Source organism: Balaenoptera borealis (assembly GCF_965194805.1).
Source record: "Balaenoptera borealis genome assembly, chromosome: 5".
Classification (NCBI taxonomy): Eukaryota; Metazoa; Chordata; class Mammalia; order Artiodactyla; family Balaenopteridae; genus Balaenoptera; species Balaenoptera borealis.
In genome coordinates, this window is record NC_138862.1 from 94,021,171 (window position 1) to 94,046,928 (window position 25,758).

Genomic DNA, 25,758 nt, shown 5'->3' on the forward strand with positions numbered 1-25,758 from the left:
ACCTAGTAAAATCTTTATAGTTTTATCTTTCATATTTAGGTCTACAATTCCCTTAAAATTCATTTTTGTACAGTATGTGAAGAAATTAATTTCCTTCTCTTCTTTTTTTAATAAAGATACCCATTTTTCTCTGCACCATTTATTGAACAGACTGGCTTTTCCCCAATGTTTTAAAGTGCTACTTTTGTCTGTTTATGTATTTTCAATTATAATTCATTAATCTATTTGTGTTCAGTACACCAAAACTTCCAACACCTCAACGTCTTGATTGCTACGACTTTATAATAAACCTTGTCTCTAATAAAGCTTTGTATTTTGACTGGCTTTGTTTGAATCTATAATTCAATTTGGGGGAAACATTTTTCAAAAGTAAAGTAACCAATCCATGACTATGGTATAATATCTCTATTAAGGTCTTTAATTAACGTAAATAAAGTCCCATGGTCTTCTCTGTAAGATCTTGTACATCTTTTATTAGATTTATTCTTAAGTACTTCAGTGGTTTTTATGCTATTGTAACAGGTATCTTTTAAGAAAAAGCATTTTCAACCTGTTTGTGGCTAGTGTTAATATAATTGACATTTGTATACTGATTTTGTATCAGAATTTAACTTAGTAACTTATCTGTAGATTCTTTAGGATTTCCTATCTACACAATCATATCATCTGTGAATAACAGCAGTATTGGTTTTTCCTTTGTAATTTTTATACCATTTCTTTTTCTTACAATACTGCACTGGGAGGGACTATATTAAAATGTTGATTAAAGGTGCAGTAGGCACCCCTCTCCTTTCTGATCACAAAGAATATGTTGCCGGGCTTCCCTGGTGGCACAGTGGTTGAGAATCTGCCTGCCAATGCAGGGCACATGGGTTCGAGCCCTGGTCTGGGAAGATCCCACATGCCACGGAGCAACTAGACCCGTGAGCCACAGCTACTGAGCCTGCGCGTCTGGAGCCTGTGCTCCGCAACAAGAGAGGCCGCGACAGTGAGAGGCCCGCGCACCGCGATGAAGAGTGGCCCCCACTTGCCGCAACTAGAGAAAGCCCTCGCACAGAAACAAAGACCCAACACAGCCAAAAATAATAAATAAATAAATAAAAATTAAAAAAAAAAAAAGAATATGTTGCCAAGGTTTCATCATTAAGTATGATGTTTGTTATAGTTTTTTTGGTAGATAATCTTTTATCAGTTTAAGGATGTTCCATTCTACTCCTAATCTGCAAAAAGTTTGATCACAAGAGACAAATTTATTGGATGTTTTCCCTGCAACTACAGAGGTAATATAATTTTTCTCCCTTAACCTATTAGGAAAATATACTGATAAATTATCTAAAATTAGAATAACCTTGTGTGCCTGGCATAAACCCAACTTGGTTATGATATACTATTCTTCTTATATATTACAATATTTCATTTGTTAACATTTTGAAATATTGAATGTATTTTCACAAATAGGATTAACATTTCTTAAAATGTCCAAAGTTATCTGGAACTCATAAAATGAGATGGGAAGTTTCCTTCCTCTATTCTCTTTAAGTATTTGTGTAAGATTGGTATTAATTCTTCATTAAATATTGAATAGCATTATCCAGTGAAGCCATATGGGCCTGGTGATTTTTTTCTAGGAATAATTTAAAATGTGGATTCCATTTCTACAGTGTTTATAGGAACATTTATACGTGTTCTATTTCTTCCTATATCAGTATTAATAAGTTACATTTTTCTAGAAATATGTCTATGAGAATTGTGGTATTCTGTTGCAGTAATGAGTTCCAATTTGCTCACATCTTCCTGCATCCACACTCCTGGGTAATAGTACCTTCCCACACTGACTTTAAAGCTCCCTTTAAAGTTAAAATTAACTACCTGCTACACTTTGCCAGTGAACATCCAATACATTTCCAACTTCATGCCTTTTCTCACATCACTTCCTCTCCTTGGAAAACCCACATCTTTGGAGGCAACCATAGCTCCCTCCATCCCAATACAATGATAAAAGTTGTGTATTTTCTGCCAGAAAAACTGCATACATGCACATAAACACAAACTCTTATATAAACTATCATAGGATTCACTACCTCCATTCTGCAAAGTAGATTCCAGATTAAAGACTCCTAACTTACACATTGCCAAGTATATATAATGCTTACAAATACTAATAGAGGGAGAAATAAGCAATAAATATGCAAGCAAATATACAACAGAGCAAAGGCTGATATAAGCATTCATACTGGCCTATGAAAATTTGTCTAAAAGAACTGTTTAAAACATGAAACATAAAATATACTTGGGTTTTAAGTATTTATTTACAAAGTTCTTCCTAATACAACTGCTTTTAAAATATAGCAATAAAGGATCATTTACTATTTAAAAGTGGTACATATGTGGCATAGAAAAAAATTTATATAGTCAGTTAAACTATTATAACTGATAACTGAAAATTGTTAGGTGACAATTAAACATTTGCAGTACTCCCTAAACAGGTAGGAAATAAAAATGCATTTATTCATAGGAACTTGATTAATTTGTATTACTGACTTAAAAAAAAAAAAAAGACTACTGTGAAAGATGACATCAGGGTTTGAAAAATATTTTACAAAAGCAAATAAATGTATTTCAGTTTTACACTTAATTATGAGGCCATGATAAAAATTTGACCATACACATATCTATGTATTTTACAGCAGGTTAGCCAACTTTAGAATTATTTCATAAAGAATATAAACAATCTTTACCACAATTTCCCCATGGTCTTATCCTTCAAAATAAAATTCCACACACTATCAAACTAAATCAAGATTTGCTAGTGGCTAAAATCACCATAAGTATATTGTCCCTTAAACAGCTACAAGTATACACCAGTATCAAGTTTGTGCAAAATATACATTATTTTCTAATCTTTCTGCCCTTATCTCAATTTGCAAGCGTATTTTGAAACCATCTCCTTTAACTGTTATTCTTGTTAATAGGGGAAAATCTTTTAAAATCCACATGCTGTATCTTTATTTATTAAATAAACTGCAAAAGGAGCAGTTAAAAATAGCACATGTGGACCAAGAACCCACTATTCAGAGATCTATGCAGGTTTTTATCTAGTAAGTACTGTGGTATCACTTAATTTCTGAACAAATTGAGATACACAGATATTTATTTCCAAAAATTCATTCATGGACACTATACAAAGAGATTCACAGCAGTATTTGGCGTCAGCCAATAAAATTTATTTACTGTATCACGTGGCAAAGTTACTAATATCATGAATAACTTAAATGACTGGTCTTCAATTGGATTCAACAAAGAGAAAAATTACATCAAAATCAATATAATTTTTTACATGAATTAACAAAAAATGTAAGAGGTTAACCTTACTCTTTCAAGAAGAAAATAAAATGGCATAGTTTAGTGTTACCTTCTTTCCAGCGTTCACCAAGTGCTAACGACAAGTACCATTTAAGTCAGTTTCTTATTTGAATATGAGGTTGTTTAAAAGTTTCTACAAATTAAGATTTTTTTAAGCTTCATATCAAATGAGTTGTAGATCTACTTAAAGTATGACTTCTCCTTTCAAAGAAGGAAGGAAGGCTGACAAGGGAAGGAGATGGGATGCCCTGTAAAGACAAAATATTTTGTACTTAAAATTTTTTCTTTTAAAAATTGTAATATACAGTTTAGTATCATACATGTCATTTTTACATTTTACAAGTTATCATAATAATTAAGACATCTGAAAAATTTAACTCTTTAAATAAACAGAAACTTAAAATTAGGGGGAAGGGTGGGGAGAACACATAATTAAAACTATTTTAGCATTCTGAAAACAAGAAACAAATGGATAGACTACTACATATGAACTCAGCTGAAACAGATATATGCTTAGTGTTTCAGGTTTTTTTTAAATTATAAATTAGAAGATAAGTTTTGAGGTTAAAAAGACAAACCCTAGTGGCTTCTTCTTAACTTAATCATAAAGCAGAATTAAGAGGAGTAAAATTACTTCATGGGAAATAATTTTCTAAATTAAAAGTCATAAACTCTGAAAGAGTTTTTATATTATGTATGCAACCCATATTTATATGTCTGTATGTGTCTGTGTGTATGTATGATTTTGTTCCATATAAAAATTGAGCAAAACAGCAGTGCTTCTGATAATAGAGATTATTAATATATTAAGCTGTCTAAACTTATTGTTTCAGAGTGTCAAAGTTAAATATCATCAGATTTTTAATAACAAAGAAACACAGACATGAATACCAAACACTCAAGAGGGGGTGTAAATCAAAACAAATTATAAAGGTACTGTTTTATTTTAGCAGATATTAATGGCTAACTGTAACTAAACTTAGAGCCAGCAAGGTAGCTAGCTATAAGTTCTCATCAACTAGGTAGTAAATAAAATGAAGTGTTTAAAGAGCTAGGTTGGTAAAGTATTACCATTCAAGTGATAGCAAAGCAATGATTTAAGTAGATAGTATGATAGTTTACATTTTCCTCAGGTAAAACCTTTACGATTTGCCATATTAAAAGCATAAATTTTACATAAATGTCATAAATCTAAGATTAAGAATCAGATCGGTAATATAAATCTACTTCACAGGACAATTACTACTATTTTTTAAATAATCATTTTCATAAGTAAGAAAATCTCTAATGGGACTGATTTTTTCTGGACTTATGAGTAAATTATCTTGCAAACATATCTTTATGTGCCAATAAGCAAATAAACTCTATTAAGCCTATGTTGTTGTGAATTCAAAGCAGTTATAAAGTTGTGAATTCAAAAGTCCCCACCCACCTAATAAGTAATTCAGTGGAGAAAAATACTTTCTTTTTTCACAAACGCAAACTTCAAATAGCTAATAAGCTCACATTAAACTTCACGAGGCTTGTTTCCATTACTGGTTGGCATATCTCCTAATTCTTCACAAATGTCAAAGGTGACTTGGATAGAACTTTTTTTTGAAATTTGAAAACTCAGTATTTCCTTCTAGCATCTCTGAAAAACTAGCTCGTGAGGCAGAATGACGTATAGATCGAAACCAGGAGTTTTGAGAGCGCCCACCAGTAGAGTTTGAGCGCTGAACATAACCATGCTTAGTAAATCCAATTATAGTGCTTGTGGAAACAGAATGGGTAATCTGTTAGAACAGAAATAGGCAATTGAGAAGAGGACATGAATGTCTTAAAGATCTTTTAGGTACTTCTTATTTATGTTGTCTACATAAAATTGACAAAACCATAAATAATATATATTAATTTTCCAAAATTCTTCTATAAAATCCAATTATCTTCGTTTGAAAAGCAATAATGTTTATAATAGTTACTATAAATGCAGGAAATAAACAAGGGATAGTACTTTGGCCTTCAGAAAGCTTACAATCCGATTTTAGTAAATGAATGCTAAATTTTGTCAATTCAGTATATTTTTCATTAATCAAATTTCTTTGCAAAAATTTATATCATCAACTAAGTACAACTTCTCTCTCACTGGAAGGTTAATCTTGATTAAAAGTCTGTATAAACATACTCATATTTAGCTGTAACCTTTGATGTATATTAACTAACGACTTAACTAGCTTTATAAAAAAATAAGTTATTAAGCATTATGTGCCTTTTCTGTATAAATTTTAACAATTAAAGGTAACCATTTAAAAAACACCAAAGCACTCCCTTTGTGCACTTTGTGTATATTAACTTATTTAATCCTTACAACTACTATTTTAGATTCACTTTACAGACAGTGAAATTGAAACAGGAAGATCTCTAATAAGCTGACAAAAGTCACACAGCTAGCAAACAGCAGAACCGGGATTTGAACATGTGAGTTCCAGAGTTCCCGTTCTTAACCACTACTCAAACTGCCTTTGAGTACATAACCACATTATACGTGAGTGAGTGTGTGTGTGTGTGTGTGTGTGTATTTACTCTCTACAATAACACCATAGGTAAGTACTATTAACCTCTTTTCTCTCATCTGCAAAAATGGGGATAAGAGAGAACAGGAAACTTGCTGAAGGACATACAGCTAAGAAGTGACAGTCACTTGCTTTTCTTAACCTTAGTAGATAAGGTTAATAATTTTTACAAAGGACAGATACATCACTATTTAGTGACAGTAATAAATGTTAGAAATGCCCTTAATATTAATTAAATGACTAAAATTCTGACACTGTTGGGAATTTGGATTGCTCAGGAAACATTTAAAAACATATACATGAATTTAGAACCCATATCATCCTTTGATATTCACGGCTTCAGAGATGATATATTCATCACGGAAATAATAAAAGAAATAAAACTGAGTCTCTGCTATATTACTGGAGCCAATCTATAAATAGAACCATCGCTATTTACATCAGTAAAGTGATAGGCCAGATTGAAACATGTTTCTTTCTTAGAGATCTACATCTCAATCCCAATAAAATTTCATATCAAACTACACATTAAGTAAGTCTCTAATTCATTAAGTGAGGTTTTCTCAGTTACTTAACCCAGTAAAGAGGTCACATGCTTAGATATCTCCAAAAAATTGATGGAGATATTAATATTTCCATCTTTAAAAAGTTAACAAATCCCACACCAACTTCATAAATTTGGAGTCATTTAGCCCATTAAATCAAAATCACTTACTGCTAATGATGATGTGCTAGACAGACGACTCATTACATGTTTATCATTGCTAGAAGGACTTCTTCCCTCCACTGAACTTTGGGATGTCATAAGAGCCCTTCGTAGAGCTCTTTTTGGAGTTTTGGAGAAAGAGAATGCTCTTGTAACCTAGAGTTAAATTACAATTAATTAAAAAACCTAGACAAATCTAACTGATTAGAACAATTATATGTAAACAAAGCCAAATTCACACCAAAAGTTTTTCTATAAAAAGTATATAGCAGAATTAGAATCTCTTTGGACAAAGCAGTGAGAAAATGTAGTACATTGTAGATTACTCCATCTTGGTTTCATAGAGCACTAGTCCAGCAGGAGAAAGTGGGAGGGAAAATTTGGCATGAGAGAAGAAACCTGGGTGTTATCTGATTCTGCTACAATTTAGTTGTGAGATCTTTGATCCAAAGTCACTTAAAGCTCAATTTCTTTAATTGAAAAAGTGTAGGAGTTTATTTGAATCATCACTGCTAACGTGTTTATCTACTATACATCATACATGTTAAATGCAGAGATACAATGATGATTAAAGTATAAAGCCTCCCCTCAAAGGCAAGGAAAACAACAACCAAAAAACTTATAAACCTAGCGAGTAGACTACAGTTGCAAAATTTTACCTGTAAAATTAAAATTCTAGTTCTACTTTTAAAAAGCCCTATTACCAACATTCTTGTATAGTCCTCAACAACTTCAATACTGTAAGGTAAGTAGCAAAGCTATCTTCATCATTAGAAGTCTGAAACACACTTATGGTAAGGAATAGATCCCAGGTTTCCTGACTCTACTGTGTGCCCTTTGCTGAAAAATATCTGAGGCAATTTCTAACATGAATGTGCACATATCTATACCTAAAACACCATCAGAAGTATCATAGTAACTAGAATGGGAAGGATAACAAGTTGTTATAATTACTGTGCCAAAGAATTCACTGAGCTAAACTATTATCTCTGTAGGCCATTTCTTAGAACCAAAAACAGCTTTGTTTTATACACTACCTGATGTCTATGGCAATACTAGTTTAATATACTCTGAAAAATACATTTTGGAGATATGCTGAATAATAATTTCACTAAGACTCACCTTTTTTGAAGTCTTTTTTATTGCTCTCGATGCTCTACTCAATGTACTGTCCATATCTTTCGTATTTACTTCAAAGGATTCTGGATCAGCAGTGTAAATAAGATTCTCCTGTTGAAAATTAATATTTTTATTTTAAAATAAACAAATAAAAATAAAAATACACAACTGTTCCTAAAATCAAACCTTTAAGAACTTCTATGCACACATAGGGAGCATATATAAATGAAGCTACTCAAGATTTCTGATGTGTTTGACATCGTTTCTACTCTGAAATTTATTTAAGGCCTCAAAAAGTATATAACAGAAGGACAAAAACTGATTCAAAGAATCAGATTTTTATATTTTTTACAGTGTGTGTGTGTGTGAGTGTAGAAATATTTTCTCTTCAACATGGCAAAAGTTCTCAAATGATAAGACACTGACTCAGGGCTTTTAAAAAATATACTATGCATAATATTTGAAATGTAGGAAAGAGCTCAACTGAAGTTGCCTAATATCTGAATTTACAAACATTTCTTAGTAACAAACTTTCACAACTGGGAAGAATTTTGTGGTTTAACACAGTATAAATCAGGATATAGTTAAATGTTTGCTGCCATCTTGTGGTTAATTTTACTTTATGAAATATCTTCATTAACTGTTTATATTTCAGTTCTAGAATTAATAGCCATCCTGTGGCTAGTAATTCAATAGATTTTATTTTAAGGAAATTTTTCCATTAACCGTTTACATTTCAGAATCATGGTTATAAATTTAGAAAGGACTACATAAACCATGTAGTCAGACATTGTGATAAATGCAGGAGTAATCTCTATAATAGGCAATCACTATACTGCAGAAATCCATTTTATATATGGATATCTAGAACTATGAGAAAAAATTCTTCCTTATAATGAGCAGTTTTTTGGCTTTACAAAAAGCTGTCTGCATCTCTTTCCTCGTCAGCACTCTGTTGTACGCACTAGCTCTGTATTTCCTTCTATGAACCTTTTTGTGGAACAATCCTTTATTTACAACAACATATTCTTGGCCCACAGAAAAAACAAACAAATCAAGGACCACAGGAGGTGGTGGAATAGAAGGACGTGGAGCTCACCTCCTCCCACAAATATACCACAAATACATCTACATGTGGAATAATTCTCACAGTAAACCTGCTGAATGCCAGCAGAAGATCTCATAAAACCAAAATGCAAGAAAGATCACCACCTAACAGGGTAGGGCGTAAGAAAGAAAACAGGAATCGGGACGGGATCTGTGCCCCTGGGAGGGTGCTGTGAAAGAGGAAAGGTTCCCTCACCCTGGGAAGCCGCTTTACCAGCAGGGAAGATCAGCGGGGTGAGAAAGGGAGCTTCAGAAGTTTGGAGGAGAGTGCTGCAGCCTGTGTGCAACAAGAAGAACATAGAGAGACCTGCACAGAAGGCCCTGTTCATCTCACTGCAATCCCCAGTCTAGGACCCACATCTGCTGGTACACACAGGGGCTGAGTGCCAAAACTTGGGCTTCAGAGGACAGACCTGAGGAGAAGACTGGGATTGGCTGCATGGAGACAGCCTGAAGGGGCTGGAGTGTGGTCCACAGCTGCAAACGGGGGGCATGCGCAAGAAGGAACCCAGATCTGTCATTGACGCCCCATTGTTAATCTGCAAGCTCAAAGAGAGGGGCGGGGCCTGGAACAGCAGCCTCATTCTCAGTGTGCTCACAGAGGGTGAGGCTCTGCTTCTATGTTTTGGGAGCAAGCAAGCTTGGGTGAGCCGCCCACACATGGAGGCAGGGCTGAAACCCCAGCCTATGGCCAGCAGCCGCACAGCTTCAGAAGCAGGGTTGAAATCTGAGTGTTCCAGCAGCTGTGATATCTGCGGATTTGTGCACCTGAGACAGCTTTATAAACCCAGTGCCTGCAGAACATCAGAGTAGATTATTGGCGCTCCTGTGGCTGGGGCAGGTCTGGCGATAGCAGGTTCTGCTGGCACTCACACACAGAGGTGGGGCCGGGGTCTGGGCTGACTCAGTAGCTCCTACGGTGGGTCCAGGTGCTCGACCCAGTCCAGGTGCGCGAACAAGGCGTACCAGTGCTTGACCTCAGTGGTTCCATGTCAAAAGATCTATGCTAGTGGCTTTGTGAGCACAGCAACTGAGGGATACCCAAGCTTACTGCCTGAATTCCCATGGTTGAGGTGGGACTGAGGGGAGTGCCAAAGACTGTATACTTTGGTAAGCCAACACGACAGGTAACAGGCAAAACCAGAGAGCGACTTCCCAGTAGACAGCTTCTGCAGAGGAATAATCAGGGCCTCCTCTCCCAGCAGGGGCATTCAAGCCCCACCTACCTCACACCAGTCCAGAAACAGAGCTGGTGGCATCTACTCCAACAAATGGGGAGCAGACCCTGCCCCTGACAGAGCTGTGACAACCAAAGAGCAAAGAGGAGGCCACTCTCAACATCCAGTGCAGGCTCTGGTCATCACGGTAACAATCATACCCCCTATTAAGGGGATAACGGCTAACACACACTAAAGAAAAATGTGGCAGACATCCATAATAAAAACAGCCCTTGCACAAAAATATTACACTCACGAAGGCTACACAGGGAAACACAAAAAACAGCCCTTCAAGACCACAGCAGATAACTATTTCTCCTTAATTCAGAGTCAGAGATAGAAGTAAAATGAAGCAGAGGAAACACTCCCAATTAAAAGACCAAGAGAATTCCCCTGAAAGAACAATGAAACAGACATCTGCAGTCTAGCAGATCCCGAGTCCAAAAAGGAGGTAATGAAAATACTGAAGTAATTAAGCAAGTCTACCAATAGAAATGCAGATTACTGTAAAAAGGAACTAAAAACTATAAAAAGGAGGCAATTAAATTAGAAAACTCATTTGCCAAAACAAAAGCTGAGCTCCAGGCAATCAATAGCAAACTGGATAATGCAAAAGAACTAATAAGTGATCTGGAAGATAGAATAATGGAATCACCCAATCAGAACAGCAAACAGAAACACAAATGAAAAAAAAAAAAAGGAAAGCAATAAACGAGACCTATGGGATAATATAAAGTATCCAGATCTATGCATAATAGGGATCCCAGAAGGAAAACAAAGAGAAAAGGGGATCAAAAATTTATTTGAAGAAATTATGGCTGATAACTTCCCAAATATAAAGAAGGAAACAGATACCCAGGTACAGGAAGCACAGACGGTCCCAAACAAGATGAACCCAAACAGACCTACACCAAGACATATTATAATTAAAATGGCAAAAGTTAAAGATATAAAAAGGATTCTAAAGGCAGCAAGAGAAAAAACAAAGCGTTAATTACCCGGGAAACCCCATAAGGCTATCAGCTGATTTCTCTACAGAAACAATGAAGACCAGAAGGGAGTGGCAAGATATATTCAAAGTCTTGAAAGGGAAGAAGCTGCAACCCAGGATACTCTACCCAGCAAGATTATCACTTAGAATAGAAGGAGAGATAAAGAATTTCTCAGACAAGCAAAAACTAAAAGAATACAGCAATATTAAACCTATCCTAATAGGCGTATTGAAAGGTCTTCTCTAAATAGAAAAGAAGCAAGAATCTAGAGGAAAGAGAAATATCTCAATTGGAAAGTAAATCACTTAAGCCAGTATACAGATTAAAAAAATAAAGTTTTGTGAAAGCGATGATAACTACAATGAACATCAAAACAATAAACATGAAGATGTAAAAGAGGACATCAAAATCATAAAATGTGGGGGAGGAGAGTATGAAAAATATACAACAGATTCACAAAAACCAAAAAGAACAGAACAAAAGCATAAAACAAAAGAAAACCATCGGGGCTTCCCTGGTGGTGCAGTGGTTGAGAATCTGCCTGCCAGTGCAGGGGACACGGGTTCGAGCCCTGGTCTGGGAGGATCCCACATGCCGCGGAGCAACTGGGCCCGTGAGCCACAACTACTGAGCCTGCGCGTCTGGAGCCTGTGCTCCGCAACAAGAGAGGCCGCGATAGTGAGAGGCCCGCGCACCGCGATGAAGAGTGGGCCCCGCTTGCTGCAACTAGAGAAAGCCCTCGCACAGAAACGAAGAACCAACACAGCCAAAAATAAATAAATAAATAAATTAATAAATTAAAAAAAAAAAGAAAACCATTAAACTACAAAATGAAAAACAAAAAGGAACAAAGAAGAAATACAAAATCAACTGGAAAACAAGATTTAAAATGGCAATAAATACATATCTATCAGTAATTACCTAAAATGTCAATGGACTAAATTCTCTAATAAAAAGACACAGAGGAGGTTCAGAGGGAAATGTGGTTGCAAGAGAGTGGTCAGAGAGATGGAATATTGCTAGCTTTGAAGATAGAGGCAGGGGACCACAAACCAAGGAATGTGGATGACTTCTATGAGCTGAAAGAGGCAAAGAAATGGATTCTCCACTGAGCCTCCAAAGAGAAATGCAGCTCTGACCATACTTAGATTTTATCCTGGTGAGACCTGTGTGGGACTTCTAACCTACAGAACTGTATGGAAGGTGGATAATAGAATTGAAAATCCAAGGACCTACTGGCCATCTCATTCTTAAGATGGATGGGAGAGGATTAACCAAGATGGCGGAGTAGAAGGACGTGCTGTCACTCCCTCTTGCGAGAGCACCAGAATCACAACTGGCTGCTGGACAATCATTGACAGGAAAACCCTGGACTTCACCAAGGAGGATACCCCACGTCCAAGGACAGAGGAGAAGCCACAGTGAGACGGTAGGAGGGGCGCAATCAGAGTAAAATCAAATCCCATAACTGCTGGGTGGGTGACTCACAAACTGGCAAACACTTATACCACAGAAGTCCACCCACTGGAGTGAAGCTTCTGAGCCCCACGTCAGGCTTCCCAACCTGGGGGTCCAGCAACGGGAGGAGGAATTCCTAGAGAATCAGACTTTGAAGCCTAGTGGGAATTGATTGCAGGACTTCGACAGGACTGGGGGAAACAGAGACCCCACTCTTGGAGGGCACACACAAAGTAATGTGTGCATCGGGACCCAGGGGAAGGAGCAGTGACCCTGGGGGAGACTGAACCAGACCTACCTGCTGGTGTTGGGGGGTCTCCTGCAGAGGCAGGTGGTGGCTCTGTTTCACCGTGGGGACAAGGACACTGGCAGCGGAGGTTCTGGGAAGTATTCCTTGGTGTGAGCCCTCCCATAGTCTGCCATTAACCCCACCAAAGAGCCCAGGTAGGCTCCAGTGTTGGGTTGCCTCAGGCAAAACAACCAACAGGGAGGGAACCCAGCCCCACCCATCAACAGTCAAGTGGATTAAAGTTTTACTGAGCTCTGACTGCCACAGCAACAGTCAGCTCTACCCACCACCAGAGCCTCCCATCAAGCCTCTTAGATAGCCTCAACCACCAGAGGGCAGACAGCAGAAGCAAGAAAAACTACAATCCTGCAGCCTGTGGACCAAAAACCACAGTTACAGAAAGACAGACAAGATGAAAAGGCAGAGGGCTATGTACCAGATGAAGGAACAAGAAAAAACCCCAGAAAAACAACTAAATGAAGTGGAGATAGGCAACCTTCCAGAAAAAGAATTCAGAATAATGATAGTGAAGATGATCCAGGACCTCGGAATAAGAATGGAGGCAAAGATTGAGAAGATAAAAGAACTGATTAACAAAGACCTAGAAGAATTAAAGAACAAACAAACAGAGATGACCAATACAATAACTGAAATGAAAACTACACTAGAAGGAATCAATAGCAGAATAACTGAGGCAGAAGAACGGATAAGTGACCTGGAAGACAGAATGGTGGAATTCACTGCTGCGGAACAGACTAAAGAAAAAAGAATGAAAAGAAATGAAGACAGCCTAAGAGACCTCTGGGACAACATTAAATGCAACAACATTCGCATTATAGGGGTCCCAGAAGGAGAAGAGAGAGAGAAAGGACCAGAGAAAATATTTGAAGAGATTATAGTCGAAAGCTTCCCTAACATGGGAAAGGAAATAGCCACCCAAGTCCAGGAAGCGCAGAGAGTCCCATATAGGATAAACCCAAGGAGAAACACGCCGAGACACATAGTAATCAAAGTGGCAAAAATTAAAGACAAAGAAAAATTATTGAAAGCAGCAAGGGAAAAACGACAAATAACATACAAGGGAACTCCCATAAGGTTAACAGCTGATTTCTCAGCAGAAACTCTACAAGCCAGAAGGGAGTAGCATGATATACTTAAAGTGATGAAAGGGAAGAACCTACAACCAAGATTACTCTACCCAGCAAGGATCTCATTTAGATTTGATGGAGAAATCAAAAGCTTTACAGACAAGCAAAAGCTAAGAGAATTCAGCACCACCAAACCAGCTCTACAACAAATGCTAAAGGAACTTCTCTAAGTGGGAAACACAAGAGAAGAAAAGGACCTACAAAAACAAACCCAAAACAACTAAGAAAATGGTCATAGGAACATACATATCAATAATTACCTTAAACGTGAATGGATTAAATGCCCCAACCAAAAGACATAGACTGGCTGAATGGATACAAAAACAAGACCCATATATATGCTGTCTACAAGAGACCCACTTTAGACCTAGGGACACATACAGACTGAAAGTGAGGGGATGGAAAAAGATATTCCATGCAAATGGAAATCAAAAGAAAGCTGGAGTAGCTATACTCATATCAGATAAAATAGACTTTAAAATAAAGAATGTTACACGAGACAAGGAAGGACACTACATAATGATCAAGGGATCAATCCAAGAAGAAGATATAACAATTATAAATATATATGCACCCAACATAGGAGCACCTCAATACATAAGGCAACTGCTAACAGCTATAAAAGAGGAAATCGACAGTAACACAATAATAGTGGGGGACTTTAACACCTCACTTACACCAATGGACAGATCATCCAAAATGAAAATAAATAAGGAAACAGAAGCTTTAAATGACACAATAGACCAGATAGATTTAATTGATATATATAGGACATTCCATCCAAAAACAGCAGATTACACGTTCTTCTCAAGTGTGCACGGAACATTCTCCAGGATAGATCACATCTTGGGTCACAAATCAAGCCTCAGTAAATTTAAGAAAACTGAAAACATATTAAGCATCTTTTCTGACCACAACGCTATGAGATTAGAAATGAATTACAGGGAAAAAAATGTAAAAAAGACAAACACATGGAGGCTAAGCAATACGTTACTAAATAACCAAGAGGTCACTGAAGAAATCAAAGAGGAAATCAAAAAATACCTAGAGACAAATGACAATGAAAACACGACGACCCAAAACCTATGGGATGCAGCAAAAGCAGTTCTAAGAGGGAAGTTTATAGCTATACAAGCCTACCTAAAGAAACAAGAAAAATCTCAAGTAAACAATCTAAACTTACACCTAAAGAAACTAGAGAAAGAAGAACAAACAAAACCCAAAGTTAGCAGAAGGAAAGAAACCATAAAGATCAGAGCAGAAATAAATGAAATAGAAACAAAGAAAACAATAGCAAAGATCAATAAAACTAAAAGTTGGTTCTTTGAAAAGATAAACAAAATTGATAAGCCATTAGCCAGACTCATCAAGAAAAAGAGGGAGAGGACTCAAATCAATAAAATCAGAAATGAAAAAGGAGAAGTTACAACAGACACCGCAGAAATACAAAGCATCCTAAGAGACTACTACAAGCAACTTTATGCCAATAAAATGGACAACCTGGAAGAAATGGACAAATTTTTAGAAAGGTATAACCTTCCAAGACTGAACCAGGAAGAAACAGAAAACATGAACAAACCAATCACAAGTAATGAAATTGAAACTGTGATTAAAAATCTTCCAACAAACAAAAGTCCAGGACCAGATGGCTTCACAGGTGAATTCTATCAAACATTTAGAGAAGAGCTAACACCTATCCTTCTCAAACTCTTCCAAAAAGTTGCAGAGGGAGGAACACTCCCAAACTCATTCTATGAGGCCACCATCACCCTGATACCAAAACCAGACAAAGACACTACAAAAAAAGAAAATTACAGACCAATATCACTGATGAATATAGATGCAAAAATCCTCAACAAAATACTAGCAAACAGAATCCAACAACACATTAAAAGGATGATACACCACGATCAAGTGGGATTTATCCCAGGGATGCAAGGATTCTTCAATATACGCAAATCAATCAATGTGATACACCACATTAACAAATTGAAGAATAAAAACCATATGATCATCTCAATAGATGCAGAAAAAGCTTTTGACAAAATTCAACACCCATTTATGATAAAAACTCTCCAGAAAGTGGGCATAGAGGGAACCTACCTCAACATAATAAAGACCATATATGACAAACCCACAGCAAACATCATTCTCAATGGTGAAAAACTGAAAGCATCTCCTCTAAGATCAGGAACGAGACAAGGATGTCCACTCTCACCACTATTATTCAACATAGTTCTGGAAGTCCTAGCCACGGCAATCAGAGAAGAAAAAGAAATAAAAGGAATACAAATTGGAAAAGAAGAAGTAAAACTGTCACTGTTTGCGGATGACATGATACTATACATAGAGAATCCTAAAACTGCCACCAGAAAACTGCTAGAGCTAATTAATGAACATGGTAAAGTTGCAGGATACAAAATTAATGCACAGAAATTTCTTGCATTCCTATACACTAATGATGAAAAATCTGAAAGAGAAATGAAGGAAACACTCCCATTTACCATTGCAACAAAAAGAATAAAATACCTAGGAATAAACCTACCTAGGGAGACAAAAGACCTGTATGCAGAAAACTATAAGACACTGATGAAAGAAATTAAAGATGATACCAACAGATGGAGAGATATACCATGTTCTTGGATTGGAAGAATCAACATTGTGAAAATGACTCTACTACCCAAAGCAATCTACAGATTCAATGCAATCCCTATCAAATTACCAATGGCATTTTTTACGGAGCTAGAACAAATCATCTTAAAATTTGTATGGAGACACAAAAGACCCCGAATAGCCAAAGCAGTCTTGAGGCAAAAAAATGGAGCTGGAGGAATCAGACTCCCTGACTTCAGACTATACTACAAAGCTACAGTAATCAAGACAATATGGTACTGGCACAAAAACAGAAACATAGATCAATGGAACAAGATAGAAAGCCCAGAGATTAACCCACGCACCTATGGTCAACTAATCTATGACAAAGGAGGCAAAGATATACAATGGAGAAAAGACAGTCTCTTCAATAAGTGGTGCTGGGAAAACTGGACAGCTACATGTAAAAGAATGAAATTAGAATACTCCCTAACACCATACACAAAAATAAACTCAAAATGGATGAAAAACCTAAATTTAAGACCCGACACTATAAAACTCTTAGAGGAAAACATAGGAAGAACACTCTTTGACATAAATCACAGCAAGATCTTTTTTGATCCACCTCCTAGAGTAATGGAAGTAAAAAGAAAAATAAACAAGTGGGACCTAATGAAACTTCAAAGCTTTTGCACAGCAAAGGAAACCATAAACAAGATGAAAAGACAACCCTCAGAATGGGAGAAAATATTTGCAAATGAATCAACGGACAAAGGATTAATCTCCAAAATATATAAACAGTTCATTCAGCTCAATATTAAAGAAACAAACACCCCAATCCAAAAATGGGCAGAAGACCTAAATAGACATTTCTCCAAAGAAGACATACAGACGGCCACGAAGCACATGAAAAGATTCTCAACATCACTACTTATTAGAGAAATGCAAATCAAAACTACAATGAGGTATCACCTCACTCCTGTTAGAATGGGCATCATCAGAAAATCTACAAACAACAAATGCTGGAGAGGGTGTGGAGAAAAGGGAACCCTCTTGCACTGTTGGTGGGAATGTAAATGGATACAGCCACTATGGAGAACAATATGGAGGTTCCTTAAAAAACTAAAAATAGAATTACCATATGACCCAGCAATCCCACTACTGGGTATATACCCAGAGAAAACCGTAATTCAAAAAGACACATGCACCCGAATGTTCATTGCAGCACTATTTACAATAGCCATGTCATGGAAGCAACCTAAATGCCCATCGACAGCCGAATGGATAAAGAAGTTGTGGTACATATATACAATGGAATATTACTCAGCCATAAAAAGGAACGAAATTGAGTCATTTGTTGAGACGTGGATGGATCTAGAGACTGTCATACAGAGTGAAGTAAGTCAGAAAGAGAAAAACAAATATCGTATATTAATGCATGTATGTGGAACCTAGAAAAATGGTACAGATGAGCCGGTTTGCAGGGCAGAAGTTGAGACACAGATGTAGAGAATGGACATATGGACACCAAGGGGGGAAAACTGCGGTGGGGTGGGGATGGTGGTGTGCTGAATTGGGCGATTGGGATTGATAGGTATACACTGATGTGTATAAAATTGATGCCTAATAAGAACCTGCAGTATAAAAAAACAAACAAGACAACTAATACTAAACTTTCATTGGGTTATTTGTATGGAAATATGTTAATATAAATGTTTCAGACATTACATGAAATTTCAAAAAAAAAAAAAAAGACACAGAGTGGAAGATTGAATAAAGAAACAGGAACTTACAATATGCTGCCTACAAGGAACCCACTTTAGGGTGAAGGACACACATAGATTGAAAGTGATGAGATGGAAAAAGATACCTCATGCAAACAGAAATGACAAGAAAGTGGGTCTAGCAATACTCCTATCAGACAAAACAGACTCTAAAACTCATGTAATAAAGATAAAAAAGGACACTCTATAATGATAAAAGGGTCAATACAAAAAGAGGCTATTACACTCGTTAACATAACACTTGTTAACATATGCAATATAGGAGCACCTAAATACAAAAGGCAAATGGTAACAGACATAAAGGGAGAAATTGACAGGAATACAATAGTAAGAGACTTTAACACCTCACTCACACCAATGGACAGATCTTCCAGATATAAAAATCAGTAAGGCAACAGAGATCCTAAATGATACAATAGAACAGTTAGACTTAATTGATATTTTCAGGACATTACATCCAAAAATACCAGAATACACATTATTTTTAAGTGCACATGGAATAATCTCTAGGACGAACCACATACTAGGACAAAAAACAAGCCTGAACAAATTTAAGAGTATAGAAATTATTTCAAGCATCTTTTCTGACCACAAAGGCGTGAAACTAGAAATCAACCACAAAAAGAGAAATGAGAAAAAAATGATTACATGGAGACTAAAAAACATGCTACAAAAACCAATGGGTCGATGATGCAATCAAAGAGGAAATCAGAAGATACCTTGAAACATATGACATAAAAACACAACCATACAAAATCTATGGCATGCAGCAAAAGAAGTTCTTATAAGGAAGGAATAATAAAGATCAGAGAGAAAATAAATAAAATATAGATTAAAAAACCAATAGAAAAGAGCTGGTTCTTTGAAATGGTAAACAAAATAAACAAACCTCTCTTCAGGCTCATCAAGAACAGAGGACCCAAATAACAAAATAAGAAATGAAAGAGGAGAAATAACAACCAGTACCACAGAAATTTAAAAAAACGTAAGACAATATTATGAACAACTATATGCCAACAAATTCAACAACCTGGAAAAAATGTACAATTTTCTAGAAACATACAACCCACCAAAACTGAATGAAGAAGAAAGAAAATTTGAACAGACCATTCACTAGAAGTGAAATACAATATGTAATGAAAAAACTCCCTGCAAACCGAAGTCAGGACCAGATGGCTTCACTGGGGAATTCTACCAAACATACAAAGAAGAACTTATAAAAACCCTCCCCAAACTCTTCCACCAAAAGATTGAAAAGGGAACACTCCCAAAGGCATTCTAGAAAGCCACCATCACCCTGATACCAAAACCAAAAACAATACCACAAAAGAAAATTAAAGGCCAATATCTTTGATGAATATAAATGCAAAAATTCTCAACAAAGTATTAGCAAACCAAATCCAACAACACATAAGAACAAGATCATACACCACAATCAAGTTGGATTCATCCCAGGGTCACAAAGATGGTTCAACATACAAATATCAATCAGTGTGATACACCACGTCCACAAAAGAAAAGACAAAAAACACATGACCATCTCAATAGATGCAGGAAAAGCATCTGATAAAATTCAATGTCCGTTCATGATAAAAACTCTTACCAAAGCGGGTAAAGAGGGAACATATCACAACATAATAAAAGCTGTTTTGACAAACCCCCAGCCAAAATAATACTCAATGGTGAAAAGCTGAAAGCCTTCCCGCTAAAATCTGGAACAAGACAAGGGTGCCCACTCTCACCACTTCTATTCAACATAGGATTGGAAGTCCGAGCCACAGCAATGGACAAGAAAAAGGAATAAAAGGTATCAAAATTGGAAAAGAGGTAAAATTGTCATTACATGCAGATGACATGACACTAAATATAGAAAATCCTATAGACTCCACACAAAAATTATTAGAACTGATAAATTCAGCAAGGTAATGATACAAGATTAACATACAGAAATCTGTTGTATTTCTTTACACTAACAATGAAATATCAGAAAGTTAAAAAAAGAAAAAATCCCTTTTAAAACCATATCACACACACACAAAATATTTAGGAATAAACTTGACCAAGGAGGTGAAAGATTTATATGCTGAGAATGCTAGAAAATTGTTAAAGGAAACTGAAGAATGATTCAAAGAAATGAAATCATGCTCTTGATTGGAAGAATTAATATTGTTAAAACGGCCATACTACCCAAAGCAATCTACAGATTTAATGCAATCCCTATCAAGTTAGTCATGACATTTTTTACAGAACTAAAACAAATAGTCCTAATATTTATATGGAACCTTAAAAAGACCAGAATTACCAAAGCAATCCTGAGGAAAAATAACAAGGCTGGAGGCATAACCCTCTCAGACTTCAGAGAATACTACAAAGCTACAGTAATCAAAACAGTGTTGTACTGGCCCCCAAACAGACATATGGATCAATGGAACAGAATAGAGAGCCCAGAAATAAACCAACATACCTACAGTCAGTCAATCTTTGACAAAGGAGCCCAGAAATAAACCAACATACCTACAGTCAGTCAATCTTTGACAAAGGAGGCAAGAATATACAATGGAGAAAAGACACTCTCTTCAGCAACTGGTGCTGGGAAAGCTGGACAGCTGCATGTAAATCAATGAAGTGAGAACACACCCTCATGCCATACATAAAAATAAACTCAAAATGGTAAAGACTTAAATATAAGATGTGACAGCATAAACTCCTAGAAGAGAACATAGGCAAAACATTCTGACATAAATTGTACCAATGTTTTCTTACGTCAGTCTCGCAAGGCAATAGAAATAAAGGCAAAAATAAACAAATGGGACCTAATCAAACATAAGCTTTTGCACAGGAAAGGAAACCATATAAAGAAAAGACAACCTACGGAATGGGAGAAAATATTTGCAAACGATTCAATCGACAAGGGATTAACTTCCAAAATATACAAATAGTTCATACAACTCTATAACAAGAAAACAACCCAATCAATAACTGGGCAGAAGACCTAAGTAAACATTTCTCCAAAGAAGACATACAGATGGCCAAGAGGGACATGGAAAGATGCTCAACATCACTAATTATTAGAGAAATGAAAATCAAACCTACAATGAGGTACCCCTCACACCAGTCAGAATGGCCATCATTAAAACGTCTACAAATAACAATTCCCAGAGAGGGTGTGGAGAAAAAGGGAACCCTCCTACACTGTTGGTTGGAATGTAAATTGGTGCAGCCACTATGAAAACAGTATGGAGGTTCCTTAAAAAAACTAAAAATAGAGTTGTCGTATGACCTAGGAATCCCACTCCAGGGCATATATCCAGAGAAAACTATAATTCAAAAAGATACATGCACCCCAATGTCCACAGCAGCACAATTTACAATTGCTGAGACATGGAAGCAACCTAAACGTCCACTGACAGATGAATGGATAAAGAAGATGTGGTATATATACAAAATGGAATAGGGACTTCCCTGGTGGCGAGCCACAACTACTGAAGCCCACGCGCCTAGAGCCCGTGCTCTGCAACGAGAAGCCACCACAATGAGAAGCCTGCACACAGCAACGAAGAGTAGCCCCCACTCGCCACAACTAGCAAAAAAGCCTGTGCGCAGCAGCAAAGACCCAATGCAGCCAAAAATAAATAATTAATTAATTTAAAAAAGAAAGAAAAGTTTAAAAAAATGGACTGACTACCCTTCAGTCATGAAAAAGAATGAAAGTGTGCCATGCAGCAACATGCACGGACCTAGAGATTATCATACTAAATGAAGTAAATCACAAAGAGAAAGACAAATACCATATGATATCACTTATATGTGGAATCTAAAATATGACACAAATGAACTTATTTACGAAAAAGAAACAGACTCACAGACATAGAAAATGTAAGAACTTATGGTTACCAAAGGGGAACGGGGTTGGGAGAGGGATAAATTAGGAGTTTGGGATTAGCAGATACAAACCACTATATATAAAATGGATAAACAACAAGGTCCTACTGTATAGCACAGGAAACTATATTCAGTATCCTATAATAAACCATAATGAAAAAGAATATGTGTATATATATGTGTAACTGAATCACTTTGCTGTACACCAGAAACTAACACAACACTGTAAATCAACTATACTTCAATTAAAAAACATAAAATTTAGAAGTCTGTTAATTTTTCTAAACAGTTAGGTAAATACTTTTAATAAAGTATTTACTTTATAAGCAATAATAATTATACCTCAATGTCTTTGAAGATCAGATTTAACTATAATAAACTAAATGTTTTATTCCCACGGGAAATGTCCAAGTACTATACTGAAAAAGGTTATCTGTCTATACATTCTCCTCCATCTATGCCATTTGTGCAAAGATGAAGGGATCTATATCTATCACATGCCTCTCCCATATATATAATGAAGAAATCAAATTATCTTTTAATGGACCTAGATTTCATCCAAGATCTACTACAAGCTACCTGATTTCTGGTGAGTCATTTAACTTCAATAATTTGATTTTCTCATATATCTTCACTTTAATCTGTATAGGATAAAAATGATTATATATTCATAATGGCATTTGATTTTAAGAGATTGGACTAAGAAAACTGCACTGGCAACTTGCCTGACAGGAAAAGCAACTTGCTACAACTCACCTATTGCTCTCAATAAGATAAAAGAACAATAGAACAAAATACTCTCTTACAGATAGCCAAGTCAAAGAGCACTAAAGAAAATACATTATAAGTCCCAAAAGCTTCACTACAGCAGAGCCACAGGAGCTGTAAGGCTATGAGGCCTTATATATGAGGCCCTGTCTATAAGCTAGGGACTCAAAGAAATGTTTCATGTGTCTATATTTTTAAAAATTTCCTCCAAAACAACTTTTAATCAGTTTTCCTCAATAAACACAACACAAACTCTCCTTCATTCATAATTAACAAGTCATTAGAAACGTACATGTTTAGTCTGTACACTACCATGGAGTTTAAACTTTCATTATAATAGCGGTTTAAGAACTTACAGCATCTGCTTTACAAATGGTGTTGGCTACATGTCGACATAGCATCTTTAGCCAGTTTTCTTTTGGAAGTTCCTCTGATGTCATCTGGAAACTGAGCAGCACATTTGCCTGCTCTGTAGGTGGCCTCACAAGCAAGGCAAAAGCATTATGGCAATCTAGGGTTCCAGAATAATCACAAACATTAAATGTTACTCCTTGGAAAATGACAGACTTAACACAAGTTAAGTTCCCTCAGAGCAATGAAATTCCAAAAAATTATCTCTTCTCTACCTTTTCTGTCCCCTCTGTTTTTAAATGGACAAAGAATAGCATCATACTAAGTTGAAACACTGGAAAGAATTATAATAGTACGTACCATGTGAGGAACAAACAATGATATTGTTAAGTAAGCAGTATTTTCCATGACATTTAATATTTTCTTTGATGGAGTTTTTAAAAATTGAATTATATCATTTCTTAGAATTCTAGAATTTAAGTTTTAAATTAAAGTGACACTGTAAGAATAATTCAATAATTCAACCTGTTTAAATCAAGTTCAAATAAATAAAATACTCAAATATTAAAATTGTTACAAAATGTTTTATGATCAAGATGCTAAAACAGAACCTATTTTAAACAATGAAGTCTTCCATAATTATAATCCAAAAATATAGAGATCATTTAAGTGAATGCTCTATGAATGCTTTAATAAATCCAGAATTTGACAACTGAGTAAAGATAGCAATATAAGTTGCCATTCAAGTTTTTTTTTATTGTTTCTCATAAATTAAAAGTTTTCCATATTTGAGGATGGGATCAGTAATGGAACCAGTTTACACTGTAAAAATATATGCCTAAACAAGCAAAATATTGCCAGGCACACACATCACTAGGTACTATTTTAAAAAATGATACTGCGTCAGTAGGTATAAACTTTTCCCAATTTCAGGCCTTCAAAGAATCCTCTCTAACACTCCCAAAGTATAGAGTAAAAGCTTTCCTTAATACACATTTGAGCCCATGTTGAGTCTACCATAGTTACTTTGGGTGTACTTACTCATGCACATCTATTCCTGGTCATATCCTAAGTGTATCCCTAACAATACAGCCATTGGCAACAGGGAAGGTTACAAGCTGTGGGGCACAGGTAATAGACTACAATTGCCTTTGGATTCTGAAGGAATAAAAATAAGTTTTGGTGTGGGAATGGGCACTATTTTGACATGTAACCATTTAAAAGCTCTCTGTCCCTTAAGAGATGAAGATATCCTTCAGATTGAGATAGTATTTTCATTTGAAAAAAATTAAAAATCTCCCAGTTCCTAGAGATGTAGTTGAAGCATAAGAACAATTACTTTGCCAGAACTAACCAACAATATTTAAAGATAATTTACCAGTTTAAAAAATATATATAAGGGAATCAAACTTTCAATGAATATAAACTATTTTTATCTAGCCAATAGTTTATCCAACGACCATACCTTCTGTCTCCCGTATGTCCAGCACCTTCTTAATCTGAGAAAGAGGCATTAGATGAATATGCTTAAGAGAAGCTGGGGGTCGGGTCTGGCCATGAGGACTCCTAAAAGTGCCAATAACCTTGTGTCGTTTTCTTGCTATCTGATTATAGAAAAAAAAAAAAAAGTCACCATCAGTAACATAAAAACAAACACCAAATGCTTAAAAATAAAATGGCACTAATCCCATAAATCTATATGCAGCTTATTTAACTACCAGTCATTCCAAAATTACTATCTGATAAGAAGCATAGTTACTATGTGACAAATTCATACATGTAACTATGTAGCAGAAATGCTCATGTTTATATGAGAAGAGCTCAAAAGTCAGGAAAACAGGATACATGGAAAAGATCCCAGAGGTGTGAAAGAACTTAGAAGCACGGTGAGAAGTAACAGCATCAAAGGATGAAGGAACCTTCAGTAAAAGGCCTTGAATTCGGAAAGGGGAATCATTGCTCTGGGATTGCTGCCTTGGGTTCAAAAGATAATTGATTTCAGTGTAAGAGCAGAATACACAATTATCTCAGATGCTGTGCAAGGCACTGAGGATAAAGGAGTGAATAATACAGAAATGGTTCTGGCCCTCATGATACCTACATACTACTGAAAAATAGGAAAATTAAAGTAACTAAATAATACATTAAAAACTGATACAAATTATAAAGTCAAGGTGCTATGTTAAGATATAACTTTACCTAAACTGGGAACTCATGCAGAGGAAGACATAGGTAAAGTAATGCTGGAGAAGACAGGAGCAAAACCAGAAAGGACCCTGGGACTCACTACGTATTTGAGTTCTGTGAATTTTATAAGGTCTTTAAATTTATTGTTTTCATTTCCATGAAATCCTAGTATATTATTTTGCCTTTTTAAAAGAACATTTCTTTGGGGGTTATAATCATCAACTGAAAGACATTAACACAAAA

At 36.0% G+C, this 25,758-nt stretch overlaps 1 protein-coding gene across 9 annotated transcripts in view; it reads right to left on the minus strand.

Annotated features, from left to right (window-relative positions):
* Positions 1 to 2,290: 2,290 nt before the first annotated feature.
* ECT2 (epithelial cell transforming 2) overlaps positions 2,291 to 25,758 on the minus strand; it is a 67,675-nt gene continuing 44,207 nt past the window's right edge. For 4 of the 9 annotated variants that reach the window (XM_082393942.1, XM_082393940.1, XM_082393938.1 and 1 more), the window contains 5 exons: positions 24,794 to 24,932; positions 23,334 to 23,488; positions 7,744 to 7,851; positions 6,631 to 6,777; positions 2,291 to 3,611 (listed from right to left, as the gene is read on the minus strand). In XM_082393942.1, the coding sequence (XP_082250068.1) occupies positions 3,522 to 3,611; positions 6,631 to 6,777; positions 7,744 to 7,851; positions 23,334 to 23,488; positions 24,794 to 24,932 (639 nt within the window). In that variant the 3' untranslated portion in view covers positions 2,291 to 3,521. Of the gene's footprint in view, positions 3,612 to 4,869; positions 5,139 to 6,630; positions 6,778 to 7,743; positions 7,852 to 23,333; positions 23,489 to 24,793; positions 24,933 to 25,758 lie in introns of all 9 variants that reach the window. The other 5 variants (XM_082393937.1, XM_082393936.1, XM_082393935.1 and 2 more) reach the window with 2 other exon arrangements.